The following is a 23,968-nucleotide window of genomic DNA, read 5'->3' as shown; positions in this document are numbered from 1 at the left end:
CTTACAAAATCCTTAATTGTTTTCAATACCACTCCCCTAAGTTGGTTCATATCTGGTATTGTTTTTTCACCTAAGTGCCGGTATCTGTTAGACGCGAAAGCCGGGCAATGACAAAGGAAATGCTCCAACGTCTCATCATCTTCCCCGCATATCCTACACATGCCATCACTTGCCGCACCGATTTTACATAAGTGAGCTCGTAGTCCCATGTGTTTCGTTATGATACCAATAGCTATACTGACCTCCTTCTTGGTTCCTTTCAGTAATAGCCTCGTCTTCTCATGACCTGGATCCCCCCATAGGATTTTCGCCGTCCTGCTGACCGTTTCGCTGTTCCACAATGTTGCATACGCATTCGTCGCCCACTCCCTTAACTCGGACTGCGTCGACCCGAAAGGATTCGGGTTAACCAAGTTTATTGACGGCAGTCCTCTAGCCTTCACCGCCAAACCTTACTTCGTTATGCGAATTTCGCCATCCTCAGAGAATGGTTTAATCTCCTTCTTACACTGCAAGGCTGTTTGTGACCTTACCGTCATGGCTGTTATTGCCCCTATGGCAATTTTACTGTCGGTAAAGATGTTCATACTCGACGTCCTCGCGTTACCACCACACCACTTCACGCATTCCGTGATCGCCTGGATCTCCGCCTTCAGGACCGCATTATGTCAGGCAGTCTAAACCAGATCTCAGTCCCTGGGTTCTCTAGTTTTGATCCATCTCCTAAGTTGGTTCATGTTTAATATCGCGTCCTCACCTTATTATAATACACATTGAAAAAACATTACAGTTAACTACTTTTGCATAAAAGTCAAAACCAATATTTAATTTTTCTAAACGTGTAAACATTTTAGTATTTAGTTAGGTCAAGTATTCGACTCCCGGTAAATCAAAAATTTTCAGGATAAATCGACAAGATACTTACCATATGTTGTCGATTCAGAAAGCGCGGATATGCGAATGGATCTTCGTTCCGCTCTTTAACTTTTAGGGATGTTCAATGATTTTGCGCCGAATCTCTTTAAACCTGAAAAATCTCTTGACGGGTTACAAAGTCGGATGGTCGGTCAGTCGATAGAATTATGGGCACATGGCATGATTCAAAAGTAATGACGGGATAGCTATGAACACCACACAGTTTGAAATTTTGAGCTGAGAGCTACCGGTCGTCCACTGGTTGCGCTTTGTATACGGACTAGCTGCAACCGCAGTCGCGGCACGAAATAGCTGTGAGCACCACACAGGCTGGAACATTGAGGTCCGATCTATGGGGTTTTTACGGATGTCATTGTTTGTTTGTCTTAAGTTTCACATAGAACAAGATTTTGAATCTTATAATGATAGTATGTGAAATTTTGTTGGTAAAAATAAATTGATACAAAAGTTGATTTGATAAATAAAAGTGGCTTAGATAAATAGAATTGCGTTAATAGAAATCATAATAAGAAAATTCAGAAAATCTAAATAATTGACCAAGTAAATGAGTTTTTTGACATAAGTGGACATCTTTAACGTTAATGCAAAAATAGAAAAAAATATTAAAAATGATCTTATGATCTTTGAGTTTTGTTGTAGAGGTTTTCGGGATATCTGGGGTACACTAGCTTATGGATCATTCAGAGTGCTCTCTTATTCAGCAAATCACCAAAAGCAATAGCATGCAAATTTTGTGTGAACATAGGCATGTGTGCAATATCTAGACGATTTTTTGCTTTTCGAATCACATTAGCTAAACAATTCACAGCCATATAGGAGCACAAGTACAAGATACGATTTCGCCAAAAGAGCTCTCATGTGCTGTGGTGTATATGAGTGGGTTTTGTACAGCGCTCTTTACATTCCGAATATTTTGCCAGGCGCTGATATTATGTAGTCCTTCCACGTTAGTGTTTAATTGATAATTATACCTGGACTAGCTGGACATGGCCCGCTGCGCCTTCTTTTACTGTATATGGAACATATATATTTTTCCAAGGAATATTTATTTTCGATGATTATAGAACTTTTAGTGAAATACCATGCTACGAAAATAGTATATCGCTTGACTAACAGTTTAACAATTTAAGTGCCTTTATAGGAATCCCTTTTGATCTTTATTGGTCTACGAATTTAAGTTTGGATGTAAGGTGTACTCCATTTTTAAAGTACTTTATTTCAGCCCGATATTCTCATGAAGTCTGATTTAGGGGTGTTTTCGGGGTGAGGTGGTCCCTCAGACACTTGGCCCTGGAAAAATATCAGCATCGTGTTCTTCTCTCAAATAAAATTTTTACCCTTCGGAGGGTGTTTTGGGGAAGGGGTGATGCCCTAAAAACATGGTCCTGCATTTGGATATCAAATTCGTATTCTACTCCCACATACCTTTATTTGAGCCTCATATTGCGATGGTCAGTAAAAAATTGCTGTTTGTGGGGTATTTTGGGAAAATTGGTCCCGAATGTGGGTATCAGTTCTTGCTCTACCCCCAACTCTTTTCATTTAAGCCCGACATTGACATGGTCGGTAAATATGGCCGATTTAGGGGTGTTAAGCCCTAAAATTATATGAGCAACGTGCTCTACTCTCATATATTTGAACTCCATATTGCCATTGGCCTCAAAATTCGTTTTCTTATCTTAATTACCATTCAAATACACTCCTTATTGAAAAAGCCAGCAAATAAGTCCAGCTTGGGGTATGGGCCCTAAAAACTATGAATATCGCTCCACTGTCTTGAAGACCGTCGTGGTGAGCAAATACGTCCTACTTGGGGGTTGTTATGGTGGTGGGACGTCCCCTAGACAGTTGGTCCCGAATGTTGATGTCAGATTTATGATCTATTCCCAAATACCCTTCATTTGAGCTCCATTTTTCCATAGTCGGGAAACATAACCGGTTTGGGGGGTGCTTTGGGAGATGGGACGGCCACTCAGTGACTTGGCTTTGAAAATATATATCAGATTCGTGTTCTATCTAAAATACCTCTTTTTTGAGCCTCATATTGCAATGGTCAGCAAACACTTCCTATTTCGGTGGTTCTATAGGGGTGAGGTGGCCCATAAACACTTTTTCCCGAATATTGATATCAGATTCGTGCTTTACTCCCAAATGCTTTTAATTTGTGCCCATATTGCTATGGTCTTACATTTGTCCCCTTTGGGGTGTGTTTTTGGGGAGGGGTGGCCCCCCAACGACTGAGTCCAACATTTGAATCGTATTCTGCACTCAAATACCTTTTATGTGAGCCCCATATTGCCATGATCAGTATTTTACTCGCAAATATCTTTCATTTTAGTCCCATATTGCCATGGTTGGTATATATGTCCGATTTAGGGGTGTTTTGGGGGTTGGGATGGTCCCCCAAACACTTGGTCCGACAATTGGATATCCGATACTTTTTCTTATTTTAAATATATTTCACTTGATTCTCATATTGTTGTGATTGGTATATATATATATGGTAGGTTTTGGGGATGGGCGCCCACACTAGGAGGGGCGCCCACCCTAAGTACCCCATCCGAAATTTGGATGCCAAATTTTTGTTTGTAGGTTACTATAAGAGAGCACACAAAATTTCGCTTAAATCGCACCACTCATCTCTGAGATCTGGCATTTTTGAAAATAAGGGTAAGGGGGAGGGTCCGCTCCCCCTTCAGATATCAAAAAATCTAGTACTCTATTTTCACCACGGGATCATTATGCACCGTCAGTGAAAATTTCAAGAAAATCGGTTCAGCCGTTTCTGAGTCTATAAGGAACACACAAACAAACAAACCTACAAAAAAAAACAAAAATTGATTTTTATATATAAGATTTTTATACCCTTCACTACCACTGTGGTCTGTGAGTCCATGTATTCTTGTAATCAAAGTGCAGGTCATATTTGTCGTGGTAAAATCGGTTCAGATTTAGATATAGCTCCCATATATATGTATTGCCCGATTTGCTCTTAAATGGCTGTAGTAGCAACAATTTTCAACCGATCTGCACAAAATTTGGCACGGACTGCTTTGTTACTGTTTGCGTTCATCAAAATCGGTTCAAATTTGGACGTATTTATCGCCGGATTTGCACTTATATGGCCCTAGTAACAACAATTTTCAAACGATCTGTTTGAAAGTCGTTTCAGATTTAGATGTAGCTCTCATATACATATATATTTATATATATAATAGGGTATTATATAGTCGGCTCCGCCTGACTTTTGCCTTTCCTTACTGGTTTGCTTTATATACCTGTTTGATGGCGTTATTTTCAATTTGCACTGGGTATTCGCGCACGACTTTCTGGCAGCGGTTTGAGACTAGTATGAAATTTGATTTTTTGGATTTATGTGTAGTTTATTTTCCAAAGCCCATTTGTTGACATTACTTAAGCCCATTTGTTGACATTACTTAGCTTTTAATTCCGTGGCATAGTTCAGTCTTTGCGCAACTCAAATAAATTTGAACATCATCTGCATGAATATTTCACTTCGGTCGGTTGTTTATTTATGTACATACAAACAAGTAAAAAGGCGTTAAGTTCGGCCGGGCCGAACTTTGGATACCCACCACCTCGGGTATATATATAAACCACCTTTCATTCCGAATCTCGACCGATCTGGACCAAATTTACGAAGGAAGTCGAAGGGCTTGACACAACTCACTGTCCCAAATTTCAGCAAAATCGGAAACTAAATGTGGCTCTTTTGGGCCTAAGACCCTAAACCGGAGGATCGGTCTATATGGCAGCTATATCCAAATCTGTACCGATCTAGTCCAAATTAACGAAGAATGTCGTAGGGCCTAATACAACTCACCGTCCCAAATTTCAGCAAAATCGGATAATAAATGTGGCTTTTATGGGCTTAAGACCCTAAATCGGAGGATCGGTCTATATGGGAGGTATATCCAAATCTGAACCGATCTGAGCCAAATTGACGAAGGACGTCGAAGGGCCTAACACAACTCACTGTCCCAAATTTCAGCAAAATCGGATAATAAATGTGGCTTTTATTGGCCTAAGACCCTAAATCGGCGGATCAGTCTATATGGGGGCTATATCAAGATATAGTCCGATATAGCCCATCTTCGAACTTATGCTTATGGACAAAAAAAGAATCTGTGCAAAATTTCAGCTCAATATCTCTATTTTTGAAGACTGTAGCGTGATTTCAACAGACAGACGGACGGACATGTCTAGATCGTCTTAGATTTTTACGCTGATCAAGAATATATATACTTTATAGGGTCGGAAATGGATATTTCGATGTGTTGCAAACGGAATGACAAAATGAATATACCCCCATCCGTCGGTGGTGGGTATAAAAAGAATGGGTGCTAAAATGGATCCTTGAAGAACGCCCTGCCTTGTATGCAATGGCGTGGAGATACAATTGCCTATTACGACTGACTGGGCATGATGCCGCAAGTAGTTTGATATTAGCTTGGTTGCAGTGTTTCAAAAGTTGAACGAATATTTAAGCTTTTTGCATAATATGCTATAGTCAACACAATCAAATGCTTTGGTGTGATCTAGTTATACAAGCATTCCATCATCCAAACTTGATCTCACATCCTCGGTAACGTTATACAGCTGTGCTTTGGTCTAAAACCGGACTGTCTATTTGAAAGAAAACGGAAGTATTGAGATGGGTCGATATTCGTTTGTATGTTTTGGGATAACTTTGTCATATTTCCAGGTTCTTGGATATTAACTCGTTGTCAAAATTGTATTAACATTGTGTTACGCCTGGCAGTATGTATTTTAATATAATTTTGAAAAATTTTGGGTGTGATGTTATATTTAATACTACATCATTAGAGTTTACCGACAAGCAACATTTGGCTACATCACTGGTTACATGTACGCATGAAAATTCAAATGAAGAGAATAGTGGGCATACATTATAAACAGATAGCGCTGGGGTTTCCATTTTAGTGATGGTAGATGAACTTTGAGCATCCTGTAGCGTCTTAAAATTTGTTTGCGTAAAAGATTCGTTTACTTCACAGACCTTAACGATCGAAATTCTTCACGCAACTGAGGAGTCTTAAACGTTTTCCATTTTTCGTATGCAACGTCTGTTTTATTTATTAATTCTTTATTTGCGGGGTAAACCAAGAGTTATTTCTGTTTGTTTCTCTTTCGAGACGGGCTCAATGATCGGAGATTGCAAATGGAAAAGGATAGCTAAAGATAGCAACACATACCAACCACTATGGGACGCGTTTCGTCTTTGGTGAGAAGACTTTTCAACCATATTAGGTGTGATGGCTTCAAGGGCCGTGCGTTGGTATGTTGTATTTGAATCGTATTAATTGCGAAAATGAATCTATGATACAATTACCACATTAACCACCACAACCCTGTCTATTAGCTGTACTTTTTCCCAAAGCATGTATTTTTGTTTAATGACAGACTTTTTTCTGTGGCAATTACACTTCTTCCGTTCTACACGTGATTTGTGCATCTGTTGGAAGTTGTATTGATGGCTTCGAACGCTAGACAAAGGCTCTCGCTGTTGCTCCGTATGCCCAGGTTCGAATCCCGGCCGGGCTCTGCCGAGTTTCTTCATTTTTCTAGTTTTTGCCTGTTAGAGCGAAGATCATTAAATTTCTTGCACAAGACGTTTGCTGGGGAACTGTATAATTTTGTAAATATCGCACATTATCACTTAAAAATTCGAGTTGGCCATCTACTGACACCTTAGTAAAAATGTCGTTCCAATATATCTTGTTGTTGATTGTTGTAGCAGTGTGTTGTAGACTGATGCGGGAGCCCTTGCCGATGAAGAATCACAACGGGTCAATCCGGTACGTACAACCGGCTGCTCTCTTGAAAAGGTTTAATAACACATTTTCTTGAAATTATAATATTTTATTGTTACTTATTCTTGGGGTTCATGTTTATAGAAGCATTGTGCACAGAGCTGATGATAAAGCAAATATTTCTCGGTATTGGCAACAACAAAAATGTCCAGGTGACTAGGGGGGTGCTTGTATTCACAGAGTCTATAAGTGTAGTCTCTCGCTGTCACGAGAAGCTTAGCTGCGAGCTACCGGACGCGTCCACAGGTTGCGGATAGTGGGATGCTCCATACAGAGTAGCTGCAACGGCATTCGCGGACAATCAGCGATATCAAGCGGAAGGTCTCAGTGAGAGGCCGGGCGGCACAAGTTCTTGCACAAATACTGGGTGCCCTGATCCCGCGGCGATCGATCCTTTGGACCTTACTCACCTATGGAGCTGGAAGAGGATCGCCACCTCCTCATAAAAATGTGGCTACAACAACAAGTAGATAGTCTCAGTGAGAGACAGGGTGGTACGAATTCTTGCTTAAATGACTGTGATGATTATGTGACTGCTACAATAACATCAAACAGGCACTGTGGCGCAATGTTGATGTTTGACAAACTGCTGTCTTCACCCATACTCCACATCTTCATTCGCCGGGAAATCCCGTGTAAATAGGTATTAAATTCTACTTGTACCAAGGAGGGCTGCGGAGTCGAGCAATTTGATACGACTCAGGGAAAAGTTTTCGACTCCGACTTCGGAGTCGACTCTGAGCACTTAAAAATGCTATGTTTTTACCCACACCATATAATTGGGGTATGTAAATTTCGCCATTTCGTTTGTAATATCTCAAAATATTTATCTGTGATCTTCCAAATATAAATATATTCGCAACCGTCTGCATAGCCACAATCGTAAGTACATACAACAGATGGCCGAAATCACTATAGCGTTCGAACGAATTACGCTAACCGCATGACATTTTTCATAGATACTTTTTATTGATATTGGTCGTTGGCTGTTGCAAATGGGTCATTTGGTCCAGATTGATTTTAGTTTATAATAGTAAAAAATTTAAAATACTTAACAATTGCTTCGTACTACGTTTCGGAGTACGGACTTTCAAGTTGTTCGAAAACTGAGCATATTCAAAAAACGAGCGCAAATTTCTAATATTTTTGTTCCCTACCCCACTGCTGTGATACAGGGAAGGGAGATAGACCCATTAATAAGCATACCGTCAAATAACTATCTGATTCGATTAAACTATGTCCCTCTGGCTGTTTGTCCGTCCGTCTATCTATCTGTCCTTCAGTCTGTAGGAAGCACGCTAACTTTCGAAGGAGTAAAGTTAGGTATTTGCAATTTTTCACTTATATTTCCTATTAGTGTAGGTCGTTTGGGATTTTAATTGCTTCGATGTAAACAGATCTCGCGATTATTCTTTTGAATTTTTAAAGAGCGTAATTTATTTTATATTATTTATTTAGTAATACATAAGCCTCCTCGGCCCAAAAAAAATATTACAACGATATATATTCCTAAATAAACATTAAAAATTAAATACTTCACAGTTACATAAAGATGTACGATTCTTAGCCTAATTCATTTTAATTGGCTCCCCAGCCATAACAAGATTATGCAAAATTTTAAACTTTTGGATTTTTTAACAAGTCCCATGTTAGCAATACAAAAAGATTGAAGCAACAACACTAAGTTTGATCTGTAGAATAGAAGTTAACAAGTTTTAAGCGAAATACATTATTCGAGTGTGAAAAGATTCTTAACTCTGCGGGCAATACATTCCAACTCCTGGTCACACGAATACAGAATGATCTTTCGAAAACAGACCTAAATATACGGGGCAAGTTTATCTGAGTACTCCTACTCAAGCGAGAAAAATTGAAGTATCTACGCAGTGTTACCGGTGTTTCACTTTTTATAACTTTGTAAAAGAATAAAATATTTCGTAGATCAATAAAACGGTCAGAAGAAGTTCCCAAAAAGGTTTTGACATACCCTGAAATGTAGTCGCGAACATGTACATTATATACAAACCTAGCAACTGCATTCATTACCCGTTTCAGTTTAAGAAGATTATAGTCAAACGTTCCTGACGTTATCCCTATGCCATATAAAAGTTGAGGCATTAACAGAGCGTGAGCAAGTCTGACTTTCACCCATGAAGGGAAATAAATACCTGCCGAATACAACCGACATAAAATACCATTAACACGAGAATGGAGAGAGTCAATATGACAACCGAAATTAAGGTCTTTATCAATCACTATCCCCAAACATTTAATCCCATCAACAAAATTAACTCTAGAATTCCCCACAAAAATATCAAATCCAGGCTGCATCTGGGTTCCAAACTGTAATGCCTTAGTTTTGGAAGGGTTGATAAAAAGCGAGTTAAGACTAGACCATAACAAGATTCGTCCTATAAAAGCATTAACATTCATCTCCAAAATATTGCTAAAACCACGATCCACACTAAAAAGAAGATATATATCGTCTCTAAAAAGAAAGGTTTCACACAAGTTAGGTCCAAGGAATTCAGAAAAATCATTAATGTAGAGTATAAAAAAAGAGGTCCTAAGACTGTTCCCTGCGGCACACCAGAAGAGAGGGGAATAATGCTGGATCGAGCTCCATTAAAATCAACAAATTGTGATCATATACGACATAACAAGCCTGCAAGCAGATCTAGAAAAGTTAAAGTTATCCCTTAATTTCTCAACCATAGTACCAAAGCAAATAGAATTAAATGCCTTAGTCAAGTCAAGAGGCAGAAGGACACAACTTTTCCCATTATTCAAGCCATTCCATATTGACTCAGTAAGATGAAGCAGTGCTGTGACCTGATCGAAACGCGTATTGGGAATCAACAATTTTACGCCCAGCACCCAACATTATCTGGTCTTTAAGAATATGTTTGAAAACTTTAGAAAGTACTGGAAGAATTGAGAAAGGTCTTGGATCATCAGGACCACGAATAATAGAAGACTTAGGAATTGGTACTACACGCGAAATTTTCCAAACATCAGGAAACATAGAAGAAGTCAAAATAGAATTAAATAAATGCAAAATCAAATCAGAAGTGTAGGGAAATAAAAGTTTAAGAAACTTGATAGGAATACCATCAACACCAATGGACTTTGCCTTAATTTTTCCTAAAGCTACTGCAACATCATCAATATTTACGCAACGAAAGGAAACCGAATCTCCAATATCAGGAAATGATTCAAAATCAATATTAATAGGTCGGTTAGCTTGAACACTGGAACCAAAAAAATTGTTTACTGTATCAACATCACCATCATAGACTAGACTGTCATCGCCAAAGCAACCAGAACCCTTAAGAACACGCCAAAAGCCCTTGGAATCTAAACTACCAAATCGTTTAGAATAATAAATATTTCTTTTCTTCCGTATAACGGATTTGGCCTTGTTCCGATTTTTACAAAAAGTCTTTCAATTCTCAGGAGTACGATGCTCTTGATATGCACTATATGATAAATCTATAAGATTCTGAGCAGACAAAATCTTTCTTCACTTCATCCAATCACCGCCATCATTATGAATCCTTTTTCTTACCAAAGGCAGATAAGCACTGCATCAAACCGTCCCAGTCAATATTTCCATAGTCCCGGTACTCTATTATGTTCTCAAAAGCCGCCAAAATAATATTAAAAGATGAAAAAATAAGTGCGTGGTGAGAAATGGATGGACACTGAACTTGATTAGAGTAACAGGTCATTGAGCCATCACTTACGAGCTTTTATAATCTGTTAAATATGATGATTCATGAGCAACACTATAATGGGTCGGTCTAGAATTGTGTACAATAGATAAATTAAGCCTACTACAAACAGATCGCAATAAGGTAGATCTCGATACATTAAATAAATCGCTGTTAAAATCACCGACAATAATGACTTTTGAGTAGTTCAAAAGAATGTCATAGTGCAGTTCCTCAAAAGAAGATTCAGAGGTTAATTCCAGGAAAAGGGACTCACATTTCCTCAAAACAGAAGAACGAAACACAATTTGTGTTTCAAAGTATTTGACATATATACACCTACTCCACCACATCCAAACATCCAAAAACATCCAGCTTGGATTCGGACAAAATCGACCTGAGCTCGTCAAACTTGACAGAATTTTGAAAGGGTCAAATAATCAGACAATTTATATGTCCCGCATTAAATTTCCCAACCATTGCTAACCACAGGATCCATATTTAAATCAAAAGACATCAAAAGTGAAAATTACTACCATGGTGGGGAACCAAACTGTTGATATAGCAATAATTTGCTTCTTATCCGAGTTGGCTGAAATTTTGTACTATGACGTTTTCTATGACATTAAACAGAAGTGCCAAGTAATATGGCCTGAATCGGTCCAACATCTGATATGCCTAAATTGCGTCTAGAAATTTAAAAAGGTAGTCGAAAGACTGTTTTTTGCGTAATTTTATCTTCTATATATAGAAAGTATTTATCAAAGTGATGAGCGGCTAGACTGAAGTCATAACAGTGCTGTTGGGTCTAAAAATATTTCCGACTCAATTAGAAAATTATGGAAAGAACTTACTGCCTAGACCTTTAAAATGTTTTTCTTTTTGTCACTCGATTCGTTGGCCATTTCAATGACAACAGCCTCTTCCCCTTTATAAATTCAAATATTTTCAATGAATTGGTGGCTGAATCGAGTGACTTAAAACATGTTCCGATTTTGGTCGAAATTCTATATAGAGACAAGATTTTAATAAAATTTTCCCAAAACTAAATTTCAATGAAATTTTTTCTAAACCATAAAATGTTAATAAAATTTTTTCCAAACACAAAATTTTAATGACATTTTTCCAATCATAAAATTTTAATGAAGTTTTGTTAAACAAAATTTTAATGCAATTTTTTCTAAATTTTTTATTTAGAAAATTTTTAATAAAAAATGTGTGGCCTTAGTAGCCAATGCTTTTTCTGTTTTCTAGTGTTTATATTTAACTATATGCAAATTTGCCCATGAACATTTCATTAAGGAACTAGGGCTAACTTCTCACATATCAATGAGTGCTGTCCGATTAAATTTTAAGGTCAATGATAAGGAACCTCCTTTTTATAGCCGAGTCCGAACGGTGTGCCGCAGAGCGACACCTCTTTGGGAAGAAGGCGTTCTGCGTCATATGCGTTGTTGTTGTTGTAGCAGTTTATTGTGTTCTATCTTTCGTCTGCTTGGTTCTGTTGAGTGTCAAGACCCAGGAACTCTGCGACTAAGATGGGGTGCGTCCACAGGGATCTGGATCTGAGTCGAGTGGGTCTGGCCGGGCAGTTACAGGTGACGTGTATCGTGCGGTACCTGGTTACAATCGGGAGCTCAGTATTCACCTCACGCGTATTTGTAGTGAACAATGTGGCTGAAGATTTGGTGGCGAATATCTTCAGATTTCTTGAAGCGAAATAAGAGGCAAGTTCGTTGAGGTAGACGTTCAATGATGCCATGACTGTACAATCGTCCGCATATGATACGATCTTTATGTCGTCTGGAGGGGGTGGAATATAGGATCGGTAGATGTTAAACAGTGCCGGAGATATCACACCACCTTGGGAACTCCCTGTTTCACTCTACGGTGCTTCGACCTCTTATCTCTAAATTCCACAAATGACTGTCGACCACACAGATAATTCGCGATCAGGTCTGGCTGGCATGACTGACCGTGTCGAATGCCTTCGATAGGTCCAGTGCCACGAGGACCGTCCAATCACATGGCCCGGGGCTGATTGAAGCCACGGCAAATGTGTGCGGTGATGGCATGCAAAGCTGTTGTTGTGCTGTGTAGTCTTCGAAATCCATGTTGATGCTCGGAGAATGGAAATTCTGCTACGATGCTCGGGAGGAGTAATGCCTCAAGCGTCTTTGCCACTGGTGAGAGAAGGGAGTACGACTCCCCCAAACTCGGGTCTTTTCCGGGCTTCAGTAGCGGGATCACTCTGCCCATTTTCCAGATATCGGGAACTATAAGAGTGTTCAAAGACAGGTTGAGGACAGTGGTAAGGTACTAAACTCCAGGTGAATCCAGATTCTTCAACATCAATGTAGAGATTCCGTCGGGGCCCAAGGCCTTAGATGATTTGGCGCCACGGATGACATTCGTAACTTCGCCCACGGTAAATTGTGATGGCTCTTCATCGGCTCGGAGACCACGAATACGGCGAATGGCTCTTCTCCTTGCCCTGTCTCTCTCGGGATGCGCAATAAATTGACGGCTGAGGTTGTCCGATGTTCTCGACTGGATTCGAACGCGTTCAGCGTCATAGGCTACAATGGCACGAATGCGATATCCGCATTCAGGGCGAAGTGTCCCCAACCTAAAAATATATTAGAGAGTTAAATAAGGCGCAGCGGAGCGGGCTTGGTTCGGCTTGTTTACTATAAGCTTAATATAAAAATTTTCTAAACTCAAAATTTTAAGGCACTTTTTAAGTCAACTTTTAAGAAGAAATTGTTAAAGACAAATTTGCAACACATCGAAATATCCATTTCCGACTCTATAAAGTATTCATATTCTTGATCAACGTAAAAATCTGTTTGTAACTCCTCGAAATATTCGTCTAAGACCCCATAAAGTGTATATATTCTTGATCGTCATGACATGTTAAGTTTGTTGTTTGGTGTTTTGGGAAAGGGGCCCTAAATGCATGGTCCTACATTTGGATATCAAATTCGTATTCTACTCCCACATACCTTTATTTGAGCCTCATATTGCGATGGTCAGTAAAAAATTGCTGTTTGTGGGGTATTTTGGGAAATGCCCCCAGAAAATTGGTCCCGAAAGTGGGTATCAATTCTTGCGCTACCTCCCAATTCCTTTCATTTAAGCCCCACATTGACATGGTCGGTAAATATTCCCGACCTAGGGCTGTTTTGGGAATTGGGGTGGTTCCCCAAACACTAAGCCCGGAAAATATATTAGCAACGTGCTCTATTCTCATATATCTAGTTACCATTTATTTGAACCCCATATTGCCATTGGCCTTAAAATTGGATATAAAATTCGTTTTCTAATCTCATTTAAACTCCTTATTGCAAAAGACAGCAAATATGTCCGGTTTGGGGTATTGGCCCTAAAAACTATTTTCTTGGTGAGGTGGTGTCCTATTTGGGGGTTGTTAAGGTTGTGGGACATCCCCTAGAGAGTTGGTCCCTAATGTTGATTCAGAAACATGGTCTACTTCCAAATACCCAATCCCATGGCAGCCGGTTGTACGCACCGGATTGACCCGATGGAATCTTCATCGGCAAGGGCTGCCGCCTCAGTGTACGTGTTCGTCTTTTTTCGTCATGGGAGAGGCACATCCCGGAGTGCCTTCTCCGTACGCTTCTGGTCCGTGCCGGGATTGAAAAGAACCCCGGACCCTGGTTCTGTTCCGTTAGCCAGAACCGCCTTCATCATCGGTCAGTGTCGGTGAGGTGTAACCGGTGCTTGGAGTGGGTACACTTCCGTTCTTGCTCTGGCCTAACTTCGCTACGGGAGTATAGTCATACTGGCTATGTCGCTAGGTGCTGTGCGAACATAGCCAGCAGTGGGTCACAAGCGTCGCCGTCGTCGCCTTCGGCGTCCTCGTCGTCGGACTATGTGACCCCCCCGACCTCTCCCGTACGGCAATTTATGCAACGACAGCACCCTAGCCCTACTATTGCCAGGCCAGTGCCGGGAAGTGTATCGTTCTTGCAGTTAAACTACAATGGACTGCGAGGCAAGATTGATGAGATTGTAGATTTTATGAGTCGAAGAGCATATCGGTCGCAGCGATCCAGGAGACAAAGCTGACTAACACCTGCAGCTTGCACAGTTGTCACGGCTACAATGTGCTACGTAAGGATCGCTCAAGGAATGGAGGTGGGGGATTGGCCTTCGTTATACACCATTCCGTGCAGTATAGACCTATCTCGCCTGCGCTTGACGCTAGTGACCCATACATGGAATGTATGGGGGTAGCAGTCAGGTCTGGTACTGCCGAGATAGAGATATACAACGTGTATATACCGCCGGTTGGTAGCTGTGTCCCGATTAATGGCCAGGCCTACAGCCCCGACATAATTGGGTTGCTATCTGGCCATGGTCGTCTGGTTCTGAGGGATTTTAATGCACATCACTCGTCATGGCATTCTCCCCTAGGTAACGACCAGCGTGGCATAGCTTTGGCAGAGCAGATAGATAGCTCCACGTTTTGCACGGTGAATGAGGATGCCCCCACTAGGATTACGAGGAGGTGCAGCATCTCGTCAGACATCTCAATTGCATCCCCTGATCTCCTGAGTGACGTATCCTGGTAAGCCGTCATCTCTTTGGGGTCAGACCACCTCCCCATAATCCTCACCATCGACCGACCACCCGACTTCATAACTTCTGAGCGCCGGACGTTCATCAATTACAAGAAGGCCAATTGGACCGACTTCAGAGAGTATACCAATCGCCGCTTCAATGAACTGCTACCCCCCTCTGATGTGCTTGTGGCCGAGAGGAAATTCCGAGACATCATCAACGCAGCAGCCGCTCGCTTTATACCAGCCGGTCGAATACCGCAAGTGCGACCCAATTTCCCGGCGCAAGCAGTGGTACTCGCAGACGAGCGTGATGGGATTCGTGCTATGGACCCCGCTAACCCCAGAATCAGCGAGCTGAATCTGGAAATAAACAGGGTAGTCAACGAACATAAGCGGAATTTGTGGCTGGAACACTTGGAGCAATGTAACTTAGGCAAGGGTGCAGGCAAACTGTGGGCCACTGTTAAGTCTCTCTCGAACCCCGGTAGACGGGACGACAGGACCTCAGTCACTTTTGGCGAGATAACCGTGACTGATCCGAAGAGATGCGCCAGGTTGTTCAACCGTCAATTTATTGTGCATCCCGAGAGAGACAGGGCAAGGAGGAGAGCCATTCGCCGTATTCGTGGTCTCCGAGCCGATGAACAGCCATCACAATTTACCGTGGGCGAAGTTACGAATGTCATCCGTGGCGCCAAATCTTCCAAGGCGTTGGGCCCCGACGGAATCTCTACATTGATGCTGAAGAATCTGGATTTACCTGGAGTTGAGTACCTTACCACTGTCCTTAACCTGTCATTGAACACTCTTATAGTTCCCGATGTCTGGAAAATGGGCAGAGTGATCCCGCTACTGAAGCCTGGTAAAGACCCGAGTTTGGGGGAGTCGTACAGACCGATCTCCCTTCTCTCACCAGTGGCTAAGACGCTTGAGGCATTACTCCTCCCGAGCCTCGTAGGAGAGTTTCCATTCGCCGAGCATCAACACGGATTTCGGAGACTGCACAGCACAACAACAGCTTTGCATGCCATCACTACACACATTTGCCGTGGCTTCAATCAACCCAGGCCATGTGATAGGACGGTCCTCGTGGCACTGGACCTATCGAAGGCATTCGACACGGTCAGCCATGCCAAATTATTTGAGGACATCGCCAACACGTCCCTCCAGCCAGTCATTTGTGGAATTTAGGGATAAGAAGTCAAAACACCGTAGAGTGAAACAGGGAGTTCCCCAAGGTGGGGTGATATCTCCGGCTCTGTTTAACCTCTACCTATCCTCCATCCCACCTCCTCCAGACGGCATAGAGATCGTATCATATGCGGACGATTGTACGATCATGGCATCAGGCCCCCCACCCATTGATGACATCTGCGATAGGTTGAACGTCTACCTCAACGAGCTTGCCTCATATTTCGCTGCAAGAAATCTGAAGATATCCGCCACCAAATCTTCAGCCACACTGTTCACTACAAATACGCGTGAGGTGAATACTGAGCTGACTGTGATGGTCGATGGAGAAATGATTCCGACCATTAAGTGTCCCAAAATACTTGGCGTCACATTTGAGAGCTCCTACACTTTCTCCCCACATGCCACAGCAATCTGCAATAAAGTCAAAAGTAGAAACAAGGTCCTCAAGTCACTCGCTGGCAGCACTTGGGATGCAGACAAAGAAACCTTGTTGACCACGTACAAAGCAATTGGCCGGTCTGTGGTAAGTTATGCAGCGCCAGTGTGGTCACGTCAGCTTTGTGACACGCAGTGGAATAATATTCAGATCTGTCAGAATGCCGCCCTCCGAACTGCGACGGGCTGTCTCCTCAGTTCTCATGTGGACCACCTCCATCAGGAGACAAAGATCCTACCAGTGCGAAGACATAACTACATGCTGTCTAAGCAATGCCTTTTGGGCTGTTATCGCAGAAATCATCCAAATCATCATCTTGTGGATAGATACCCACCGCCCAGAAGCCTTAAGGTAGATCTACACGATCTAGAGCGTGAGGTCCAGCGCTACAAGAGAGAACCTCTAGATCAAGCGGCATATCAAGCGGGTCTGAACAACATTCATGCAGACACGGTAGCTGACGCGTTAATTGGCTACCGAGTGAATGTAGTCCTTGGAGAACGACCACCACCCATTGCACCCGAAGAAATCGACCTCCCCCGGCAAACCAGAGTGGTTCTGGCTCAATTACGTTCCGGCAGATGCAGCCGCCTCAATTCCCACAGAGCTAGGATTGATGCCGACGTGCAAGATGTATGTCCCGATTGTAACCAGGGACCGCACGATACACGTCACCTGTTTAACTGCCCGGCCAGACCCACTCGACTCAAACCCAGATCCCTGTGGACGCACCCCATCCTAGTCGCGGAGTTCCTGGGTCTTGACACTCAACAGAATCAAGCAGACGAAAGATAGTACACAATAAATTGCTACAACAACAACAACTTCCAAATACCATTAATTTCAGCCCCATATTTCCATAGTCGCAAACATGACCGGCGGGGGGTGTTTTGGGGGATGGGCGGTCACTCAATGAGTTGGCCTTGAAAATAAATATCGGATTCGTGTTATACTCTAAAAACCCTCTTATTTAAGCCTCATATTGCAAACGTCAGCAAATTCGTCCTATTTGGGTGGTGTTGTGGGGTTGGGGTGGTCTCATAGACACTTTTCCCGAATATTGATATCAGATTCATGCTTTACTCCCAAAGATATTTCATTTGAGCCCCACATTGCTATGGTCGTAAATTTGTGCCCCTTTGGGGGATGTTTTAGGGGATAGACGGCCCCCCAAACATTTGGTCCCATATTTGGATATCAGATTCGAATTCCACACTAAAATACCTTTTATTTAAGCCCCATATTCCCATGGCCAGTAAATAAGTCCTGTTTGGGGGGTGTTTTGGGGAAGGGATGGACCCCCAGTAACGTGGTCCCACATTTGGATAGTTGATTCGTATTCTACTCGCAAATACCTTTCATTTGAGTCCCTTATTGCCATGGTCGGTAAATATGTCCGATTTAGGGGTGGTTTTGGGGTTGGGGTGGTCCCCTTAACACTTTTCCGACAATTGGATATCAGTTAAGTTTTCTTATCTTAATTACCTTTCATTTGAGTCCCATATTGTCGTGATTGGTCTAAGTATATGTTTGGTATGTTTTAGGAGTGGGGCGGCCCCCCTAGGTACCCCATCCGAAATTTGGATACCAAATTTTTATTTTTAGGTTACTATATGAGAGCACACAAAATTTCGCTTAAATCGTAGCTTCCATCTCCGAGTTATGGCGTTTCTGAAAATTAGGGTAAGGGAGAGGGTCCGTTCCCCCTTCAGATATCAAAAAATGTAGTACCCTATTTTCATCACGGGATCATTATGCACCATCTGTGAAAATTTCAAGAAATCGGTTTAGCCGTTTCTGAGTCTATAAGGAACACACAAACATACAAACTGACAAACAAACACAAATTGATTTTTGTATATAAGAAGAATTATTGCAATTTGTGTTGTAACAACGTTTTTTAGAATTACATTAAGTTTTCTCCTTCTCCTGTAAAGAAATAAAAAATCAACTTAGATCCTTTTTATATTAAGCCATCGATATGTGACACAACAAGCTTTCTTTTCTTTACTTTCATATTTTCTGTAAAAGATCTATCCAAATTTCTAACCCTCTTTTGGTTTTGCTTTATTTTAGGTAAGTTACAATGCAGCTGGTGTGCTGGCACATATAGCTTCAGATGGTCCCGAGGCGTGGACTATTAAGGAACCATCACGCGGTGATGTTTTAGTTAGTATGGTCAATGCAATAATGCGATGGGATATTAAAAGTGATCGCAACATCAACTACCGTAGTTTTGAGCCCATCCTGGGTTTAGTTCGTTGTTATGAAACTCCGCAGTGTCAACATTGGGCTGTGTGGGCTTTGGCGAATCTCACGCAAGTAAGTTCAGACTATCTTTTGCTGCTTGTATGTAAACATGTTTCTATAATTCATGACCTTTGAATTTCAGGTGTATCCCGATAAATATTGCCAACTTGTTGAACAAGAGAATGGCATACAGATTCTCAAAGAACTTATTGATCATCCGAGCCCCTATGAGGACATCAAGAAAATAGCTCGTATGGTAATCGAGCAGTGTAACAAATGTCCTCGGCCTATGCTCGAAGGTTGAATTGTTTGACCCCCTCTCCCCAGTCCCAAGCCTTCCCCTCTGCCCATAGTATCTCTCTACATAATTTAAAAGCACTTCCAGTGAGCAAGCGTGCGTGCGAGCGAGCGTTGAGTGGGTGATTTCGATTGTAGAATATAATACAAGTGCGTTTCATAGAGCGTAGAAGAAAGAATAGAATTAAATTACAATAACTACCTACAAGTAAAAATATTTAAAGAGTCTTAAGCCTAATTCGTTCTCCTTTGTTAAGCGCTGCTATTGACTTTCAATAATAATTCATCTTCATTATCCTTGCATCCTGTGTTTGCATATGGAAATGAAGTAAACTTGTATAAATGCTGTTTCATACAATCCCCAAACTTATTATAACATAATAATAATAATGATGTTAATAATAAAAAAAAATTAAAAAAAAACATGCCCATGTTGAAACCTTTAAAAATACAGTGGCCGAAATTAATATAGGTTCATAAGACAAAACTACATTTTTAGTAAAATATATACTACATACGATACTTGTGTTTCGATTTCGCTTTAGTGTACGGAATAAAATGCGAAATATCTAAAAAAATATACAAAATTTCATTCATTTTGTTGAGGTTATTAAAGTTTTGACTTTCGTGTTGTTTTTCATGAATCGAAAAGGTTGGGTAAAAATTAAAAGAAAATATTTTTTAATATTGTGGTTTTTTGTTAAAGATCGTTTAGCGGACGTGTAGCATAATTTTCATTTCTCACCCATTATTTGTCCATAGGCTTCATACCAAGGGAAGTAAAAGCTACAACCATTAAAGAGAAACCATTTAGCAAATGGAGACTTCACTACAACTACATTTAAACTCAAGCATGGGAATTCTTTGTTTCGTCGAGAAAAAGCTTTCTTCAATACTTCTGATTGGTTTTGACTAGGCAAAATCCAGGCTAATCTTGGTCTCCCTTCATCTAAAATGTGGACACAAACCTCCCCGCGGTGTCACTTGGGTAGCTGCCTTTAACATCCGTTCAAGGATGGGTTGGAGCGTCGGGTTAGTAGCCCATCACCCGGAGAACGTAAAGATTGAAAAAACGAAGAAAATTAAAAACGGTTCCCCTCCCTCAGGTGAGTGTGAGCAAGATGTTCAGGAAACAGAATGAAGTCCGAAAATTCTACCAAAGAATTAAACATCAAACTAATGGCTTTTGTACAGGCACATCCTCCTGCAGAGACAAAAAGGGAAACCTGGTAACTGATGCAGATAGTGTGCTGAGGATATGGAAAGAACACTTTTCCCAGCTGCTACTATCCGATGATGGTGGCTATGAGTATACCCCATTACCAATCCAATCGATGATGGTATACAATGTGTACCACCTAATCAAGACGAGGTCCACGTAGAAGTAAACCGGCTAAAAGACAATAAAGCAGCAGCATCCGATGGGTTGCCGGCTGAATTGTTTAAGACTGGAGGCGACATGCTGATAAGGTGTATACATAAGCTCGTCTGCGCAATTTGGATGGAAGAACGCATACCCGATGATTGGAATCCATCGGCGAAAGGAAGCAAGATGATATGTGCCAACTACAGAGAAATAAGTCTCCTCCCCATCGCATACAAGATACTCTCGAGAGTACTGTGTGAAGGATAAATGTCTAAAGTCACGAAACGAAATAATTGGGCATTATCAGCAAGGCTTTAGACCTGGTAAAACCACCATAGACCAGATATTCACACTGCGCCAAATCCTGGAAGAGACGCGAGAAGAACAAATCAATACCTACCATCTTTTCGGTGACTACAAATCCGCTTTCACAGCCCAATTTTCAGAATCTCCAGATCTCGGAGATGGGTGGTGCGGTTTAAGCGAAATTTTGTGTGCTCTCTTTTAGTTACCTAAAAACAAAAATTTGTTATCAAAATTTTGGAGGGTACCTAGGGGGGCCGCCCCACTCCTAAAACCCCCCAAATATATTTGTAGACCAATCACGAAAATATGGGACTCAAATAAAATGTATTTGCGAGTAAAATACGAATCTGATACGCAAATGTGGCACCAAGTGTTTGGGGGACCACCCCAACCCTCAAAACACCTCGAAATCGAACATATTTACCGACCAATATGGCAATATGGGACTCAAATGAAAGGTATTTGCGAGTAGAATCCAAATCTGATATCCAAATGCGGGACTTAGTTTCTGGGGGTCCACCCCTTCCTCAAAACACCCCCCAAAGAGGACTTATTTACTGATCATGATTATATGTGGCTTAAATTAAAGTTTTTTGAGTGTAGAATACGACTATGATATCCAAATATGGGACCAGGTGTTTTGGGGCGAAACGAACTTTCAAACGAAAGGTGTTTGAGATTAGAAAACGAATTTGGTATTCAATTTTGAGGCCAGTGACAATATGGGGTTCAATTAAATGATGCTTGAGAGTAGAGCACAAAACTGATATTTTTTCAGGGATAAGTGTTTGGGGGACCACCCCACTGCCCAAAACACCCCTAAATCGGGCATATTTACAAACCAAGCCGATGTGAGGCTCAAATGAAAGGCATTGGGGAGTAGAGCACGAAATTGATATTCCACTTTCGGGACCAATTTTCTGCGGGTTACCCCTTCCTCCCAAAGAATGCAAATTGACCGACCATGGCAATATGCGGCTCACATGAAAGGTGTTAGAGATTAGAAAACGAATTGGGGCCTAGTGTTCGGGGAACGCCTCATCCCATAAACTCCTCTTAAACCAATGGCAATAAGGGCAATAAGTTGGAATAAATGTTATTTGAGAGAAGAGCTCGATGATGATATTTTTTTTGGGCCAGTGTCTGGGGGACAACTTTACCCCCGAAATCACCCTAAAGCGGACATCATGAGAATATTGGTCTACATTAAAAATGGAGTACATCTAACATCGAAACCTAAATGACCCTAAACCATCCGAGCGAATTCTTAGAGCAATAAAGATCATATATAATTCATATAAAGGCATTTATATTGTTATTCTGTTGGCCAAGCGATATACATTGACTATTTTGTAGCATAGTATTGACTTAAAACTCTTCAATTGTCGAAAATAAATATTCAAATGATAATTTTGTTTCATATAAAGTAAAAGAAGGCGCAACGGAGCGGGTCCTGGGTCAGGTAGTATTTAGTAATTCCCAATAATTTTTTTGGGTCATTTAATTAAAAATTATTAAAACAAAGAAGCCTACGATAATGGTGAAATTGATCATGAAAACGATAATAATCGTACACGCCTAAAAATCAATCGATATATGTATTCATAATTACCTGCTACTGCAGTTCACATGTCCATGATCTCTTTAGAAGCATACAAATTCCCACATCCACACACACATCCATATGTACATATATATTAAAATATATATAAAAGAAATGTAATTAAAACTAAAAGCATAATTTTTTTTTTCTTTATTTTTGCTGTCGCATCTTGAAGGTAAAGTACCTCCATTTAAGTGGTGTGGTGCAAACGCGAGGACGTCGAGTGTGAACATCTTTACCGACAGTAAAATTGCCATAAGGGCAATAACAACCAGGACGGTAAGGTCACGAGCAGTCTTGCAGTGTAAGAAGGAGACTAACGCCTTCTCTTAGGATGGGAAAATCCGCATCGTTTGGGTGTCGGGCCATAACGGAGTAAGGGGAAATGAAAGGGCAGGGTATTTGGCGGTGATGGCCAGAGGACTGCCGTCAATAGACTTGGTAAACCCGATGCCTTTCGGGTCGACACAGTCCGAGTTGAGGAAGTGGTCGGCGAATGCGCATGCAACATTGGGGAACAGCGAAACTGTCGGTAGGACGACGAAAATCCTATGGGGGCATCCAGATCCTGAGAAGACGGGGCAATTACTGAAAGAAAGCAAGAAGCAAGTATAGCTATTATCTATATCATAACGGGACATATAGGACTACGAGCTCACTTATGTAAAATCGGTCCGGCAAGTGATACCATGTGTAGGGCATGCGGGGAAGATGATGAGACGTTGGAGCATTTCCTTTGTCATTGCCCGGCTTTTGCGTCCAACAGATACCGGTACTTAGGTGGAAACACATTATCAGACATAAGCCAACTTAGGGGAGTGGTATTGAGAACAATTAAGGATTTTGTAAGTAGCACGGAATTCCTAACTTAAAATTTCCTTTTAGAGGTTACTTTATCGTTTTTAGAGTGGCATGGGGCGGATTAATATCTGCACCCTCTTTTCAACCTAACCAAACATAACCTCCATTTTAAATTATATTTTTATTCTAAAACAAGTACAAGCATGCTAAGTCCGGCCGGGCGGAATCTTATATACCCTCCACCTAGGATCGCATTTTTGGAGTTCTTTTCCCGGTATCTCTTTTCAGGCAAACAAAGGATAAAAGAAAAGAATTACTATGCTAATTGGAGATCATAGTTGAAGTCATTGTGTAAAATTACAGCCAAATCGAATAAGAATTGCGCTCTTTTGGGACTCAAAAAGTAAAATATGGAGATTGGTTTATATGGGAGCTGTATCAGGCTATAGACCGATTCAGACCGTATTTGTTGAAGGTCGTGGGAGAAGCCGTTGTTCAAAATTTCAAGCAAATCGGATAAGAATTGCGCCCTCTAGAGGCTCAAGAAGTCAAGATCCCAGATCGGTTTATATGACAGCTATATCAGGTTACAGACTGATTTCAACCATACATAGCACAGTTG

At 41.2% G+C, this 23,968-nt stretch overlaps 1 protein-coding gene across 2 annotated transcripts in view; it reads left to right on the top strand.

The window, feature by feature from the left end:
* LOC106092419 (protein zer-1 homolog) overlaps nt 1-19,613 on the top strand; it is an 82,207-nt gene extending 62,594 nt beyond the window's left edge. For both annotated transcript variants that reach the window (XM_059362224.1, XM_059362220.1), the window contains exons 10-11: nt 18,800-19,045; nt 19,116-19,613. In XM_059362224.1, the coding sequence (XP_059218207.1) occupies nt 18,800-19,045; nt 19,116-19,277 (408 nt within the window). In that variant the 3' untranslated portion in view covers nt 19,278-19,613. The remainder of the gene's footprint in view (nt 1-18,799; nt 19,046-19,115) is intronic.
* The last annotated feature ends 4,355 nt before the right edge of the window (nt 19,614-23,968 follow it).

Source organism: Stomoxys calcitrans, chromosome 1, assembly GCF_963082655.1.
Source record: "Stomoxys calcitrans chromosome 1, idStoCalc2.1, whole genome shotgun sequence".
NCBI classification, from domain to species: Eukaryota; Metazoa; Arthropoda; class Insecta; order Diptera; family Muscidae; genus Stomoxys; species Stomoxys calcitrans.
This window is presented reverse-complemented; position numbering and strand designations above follow the sequence as displayed.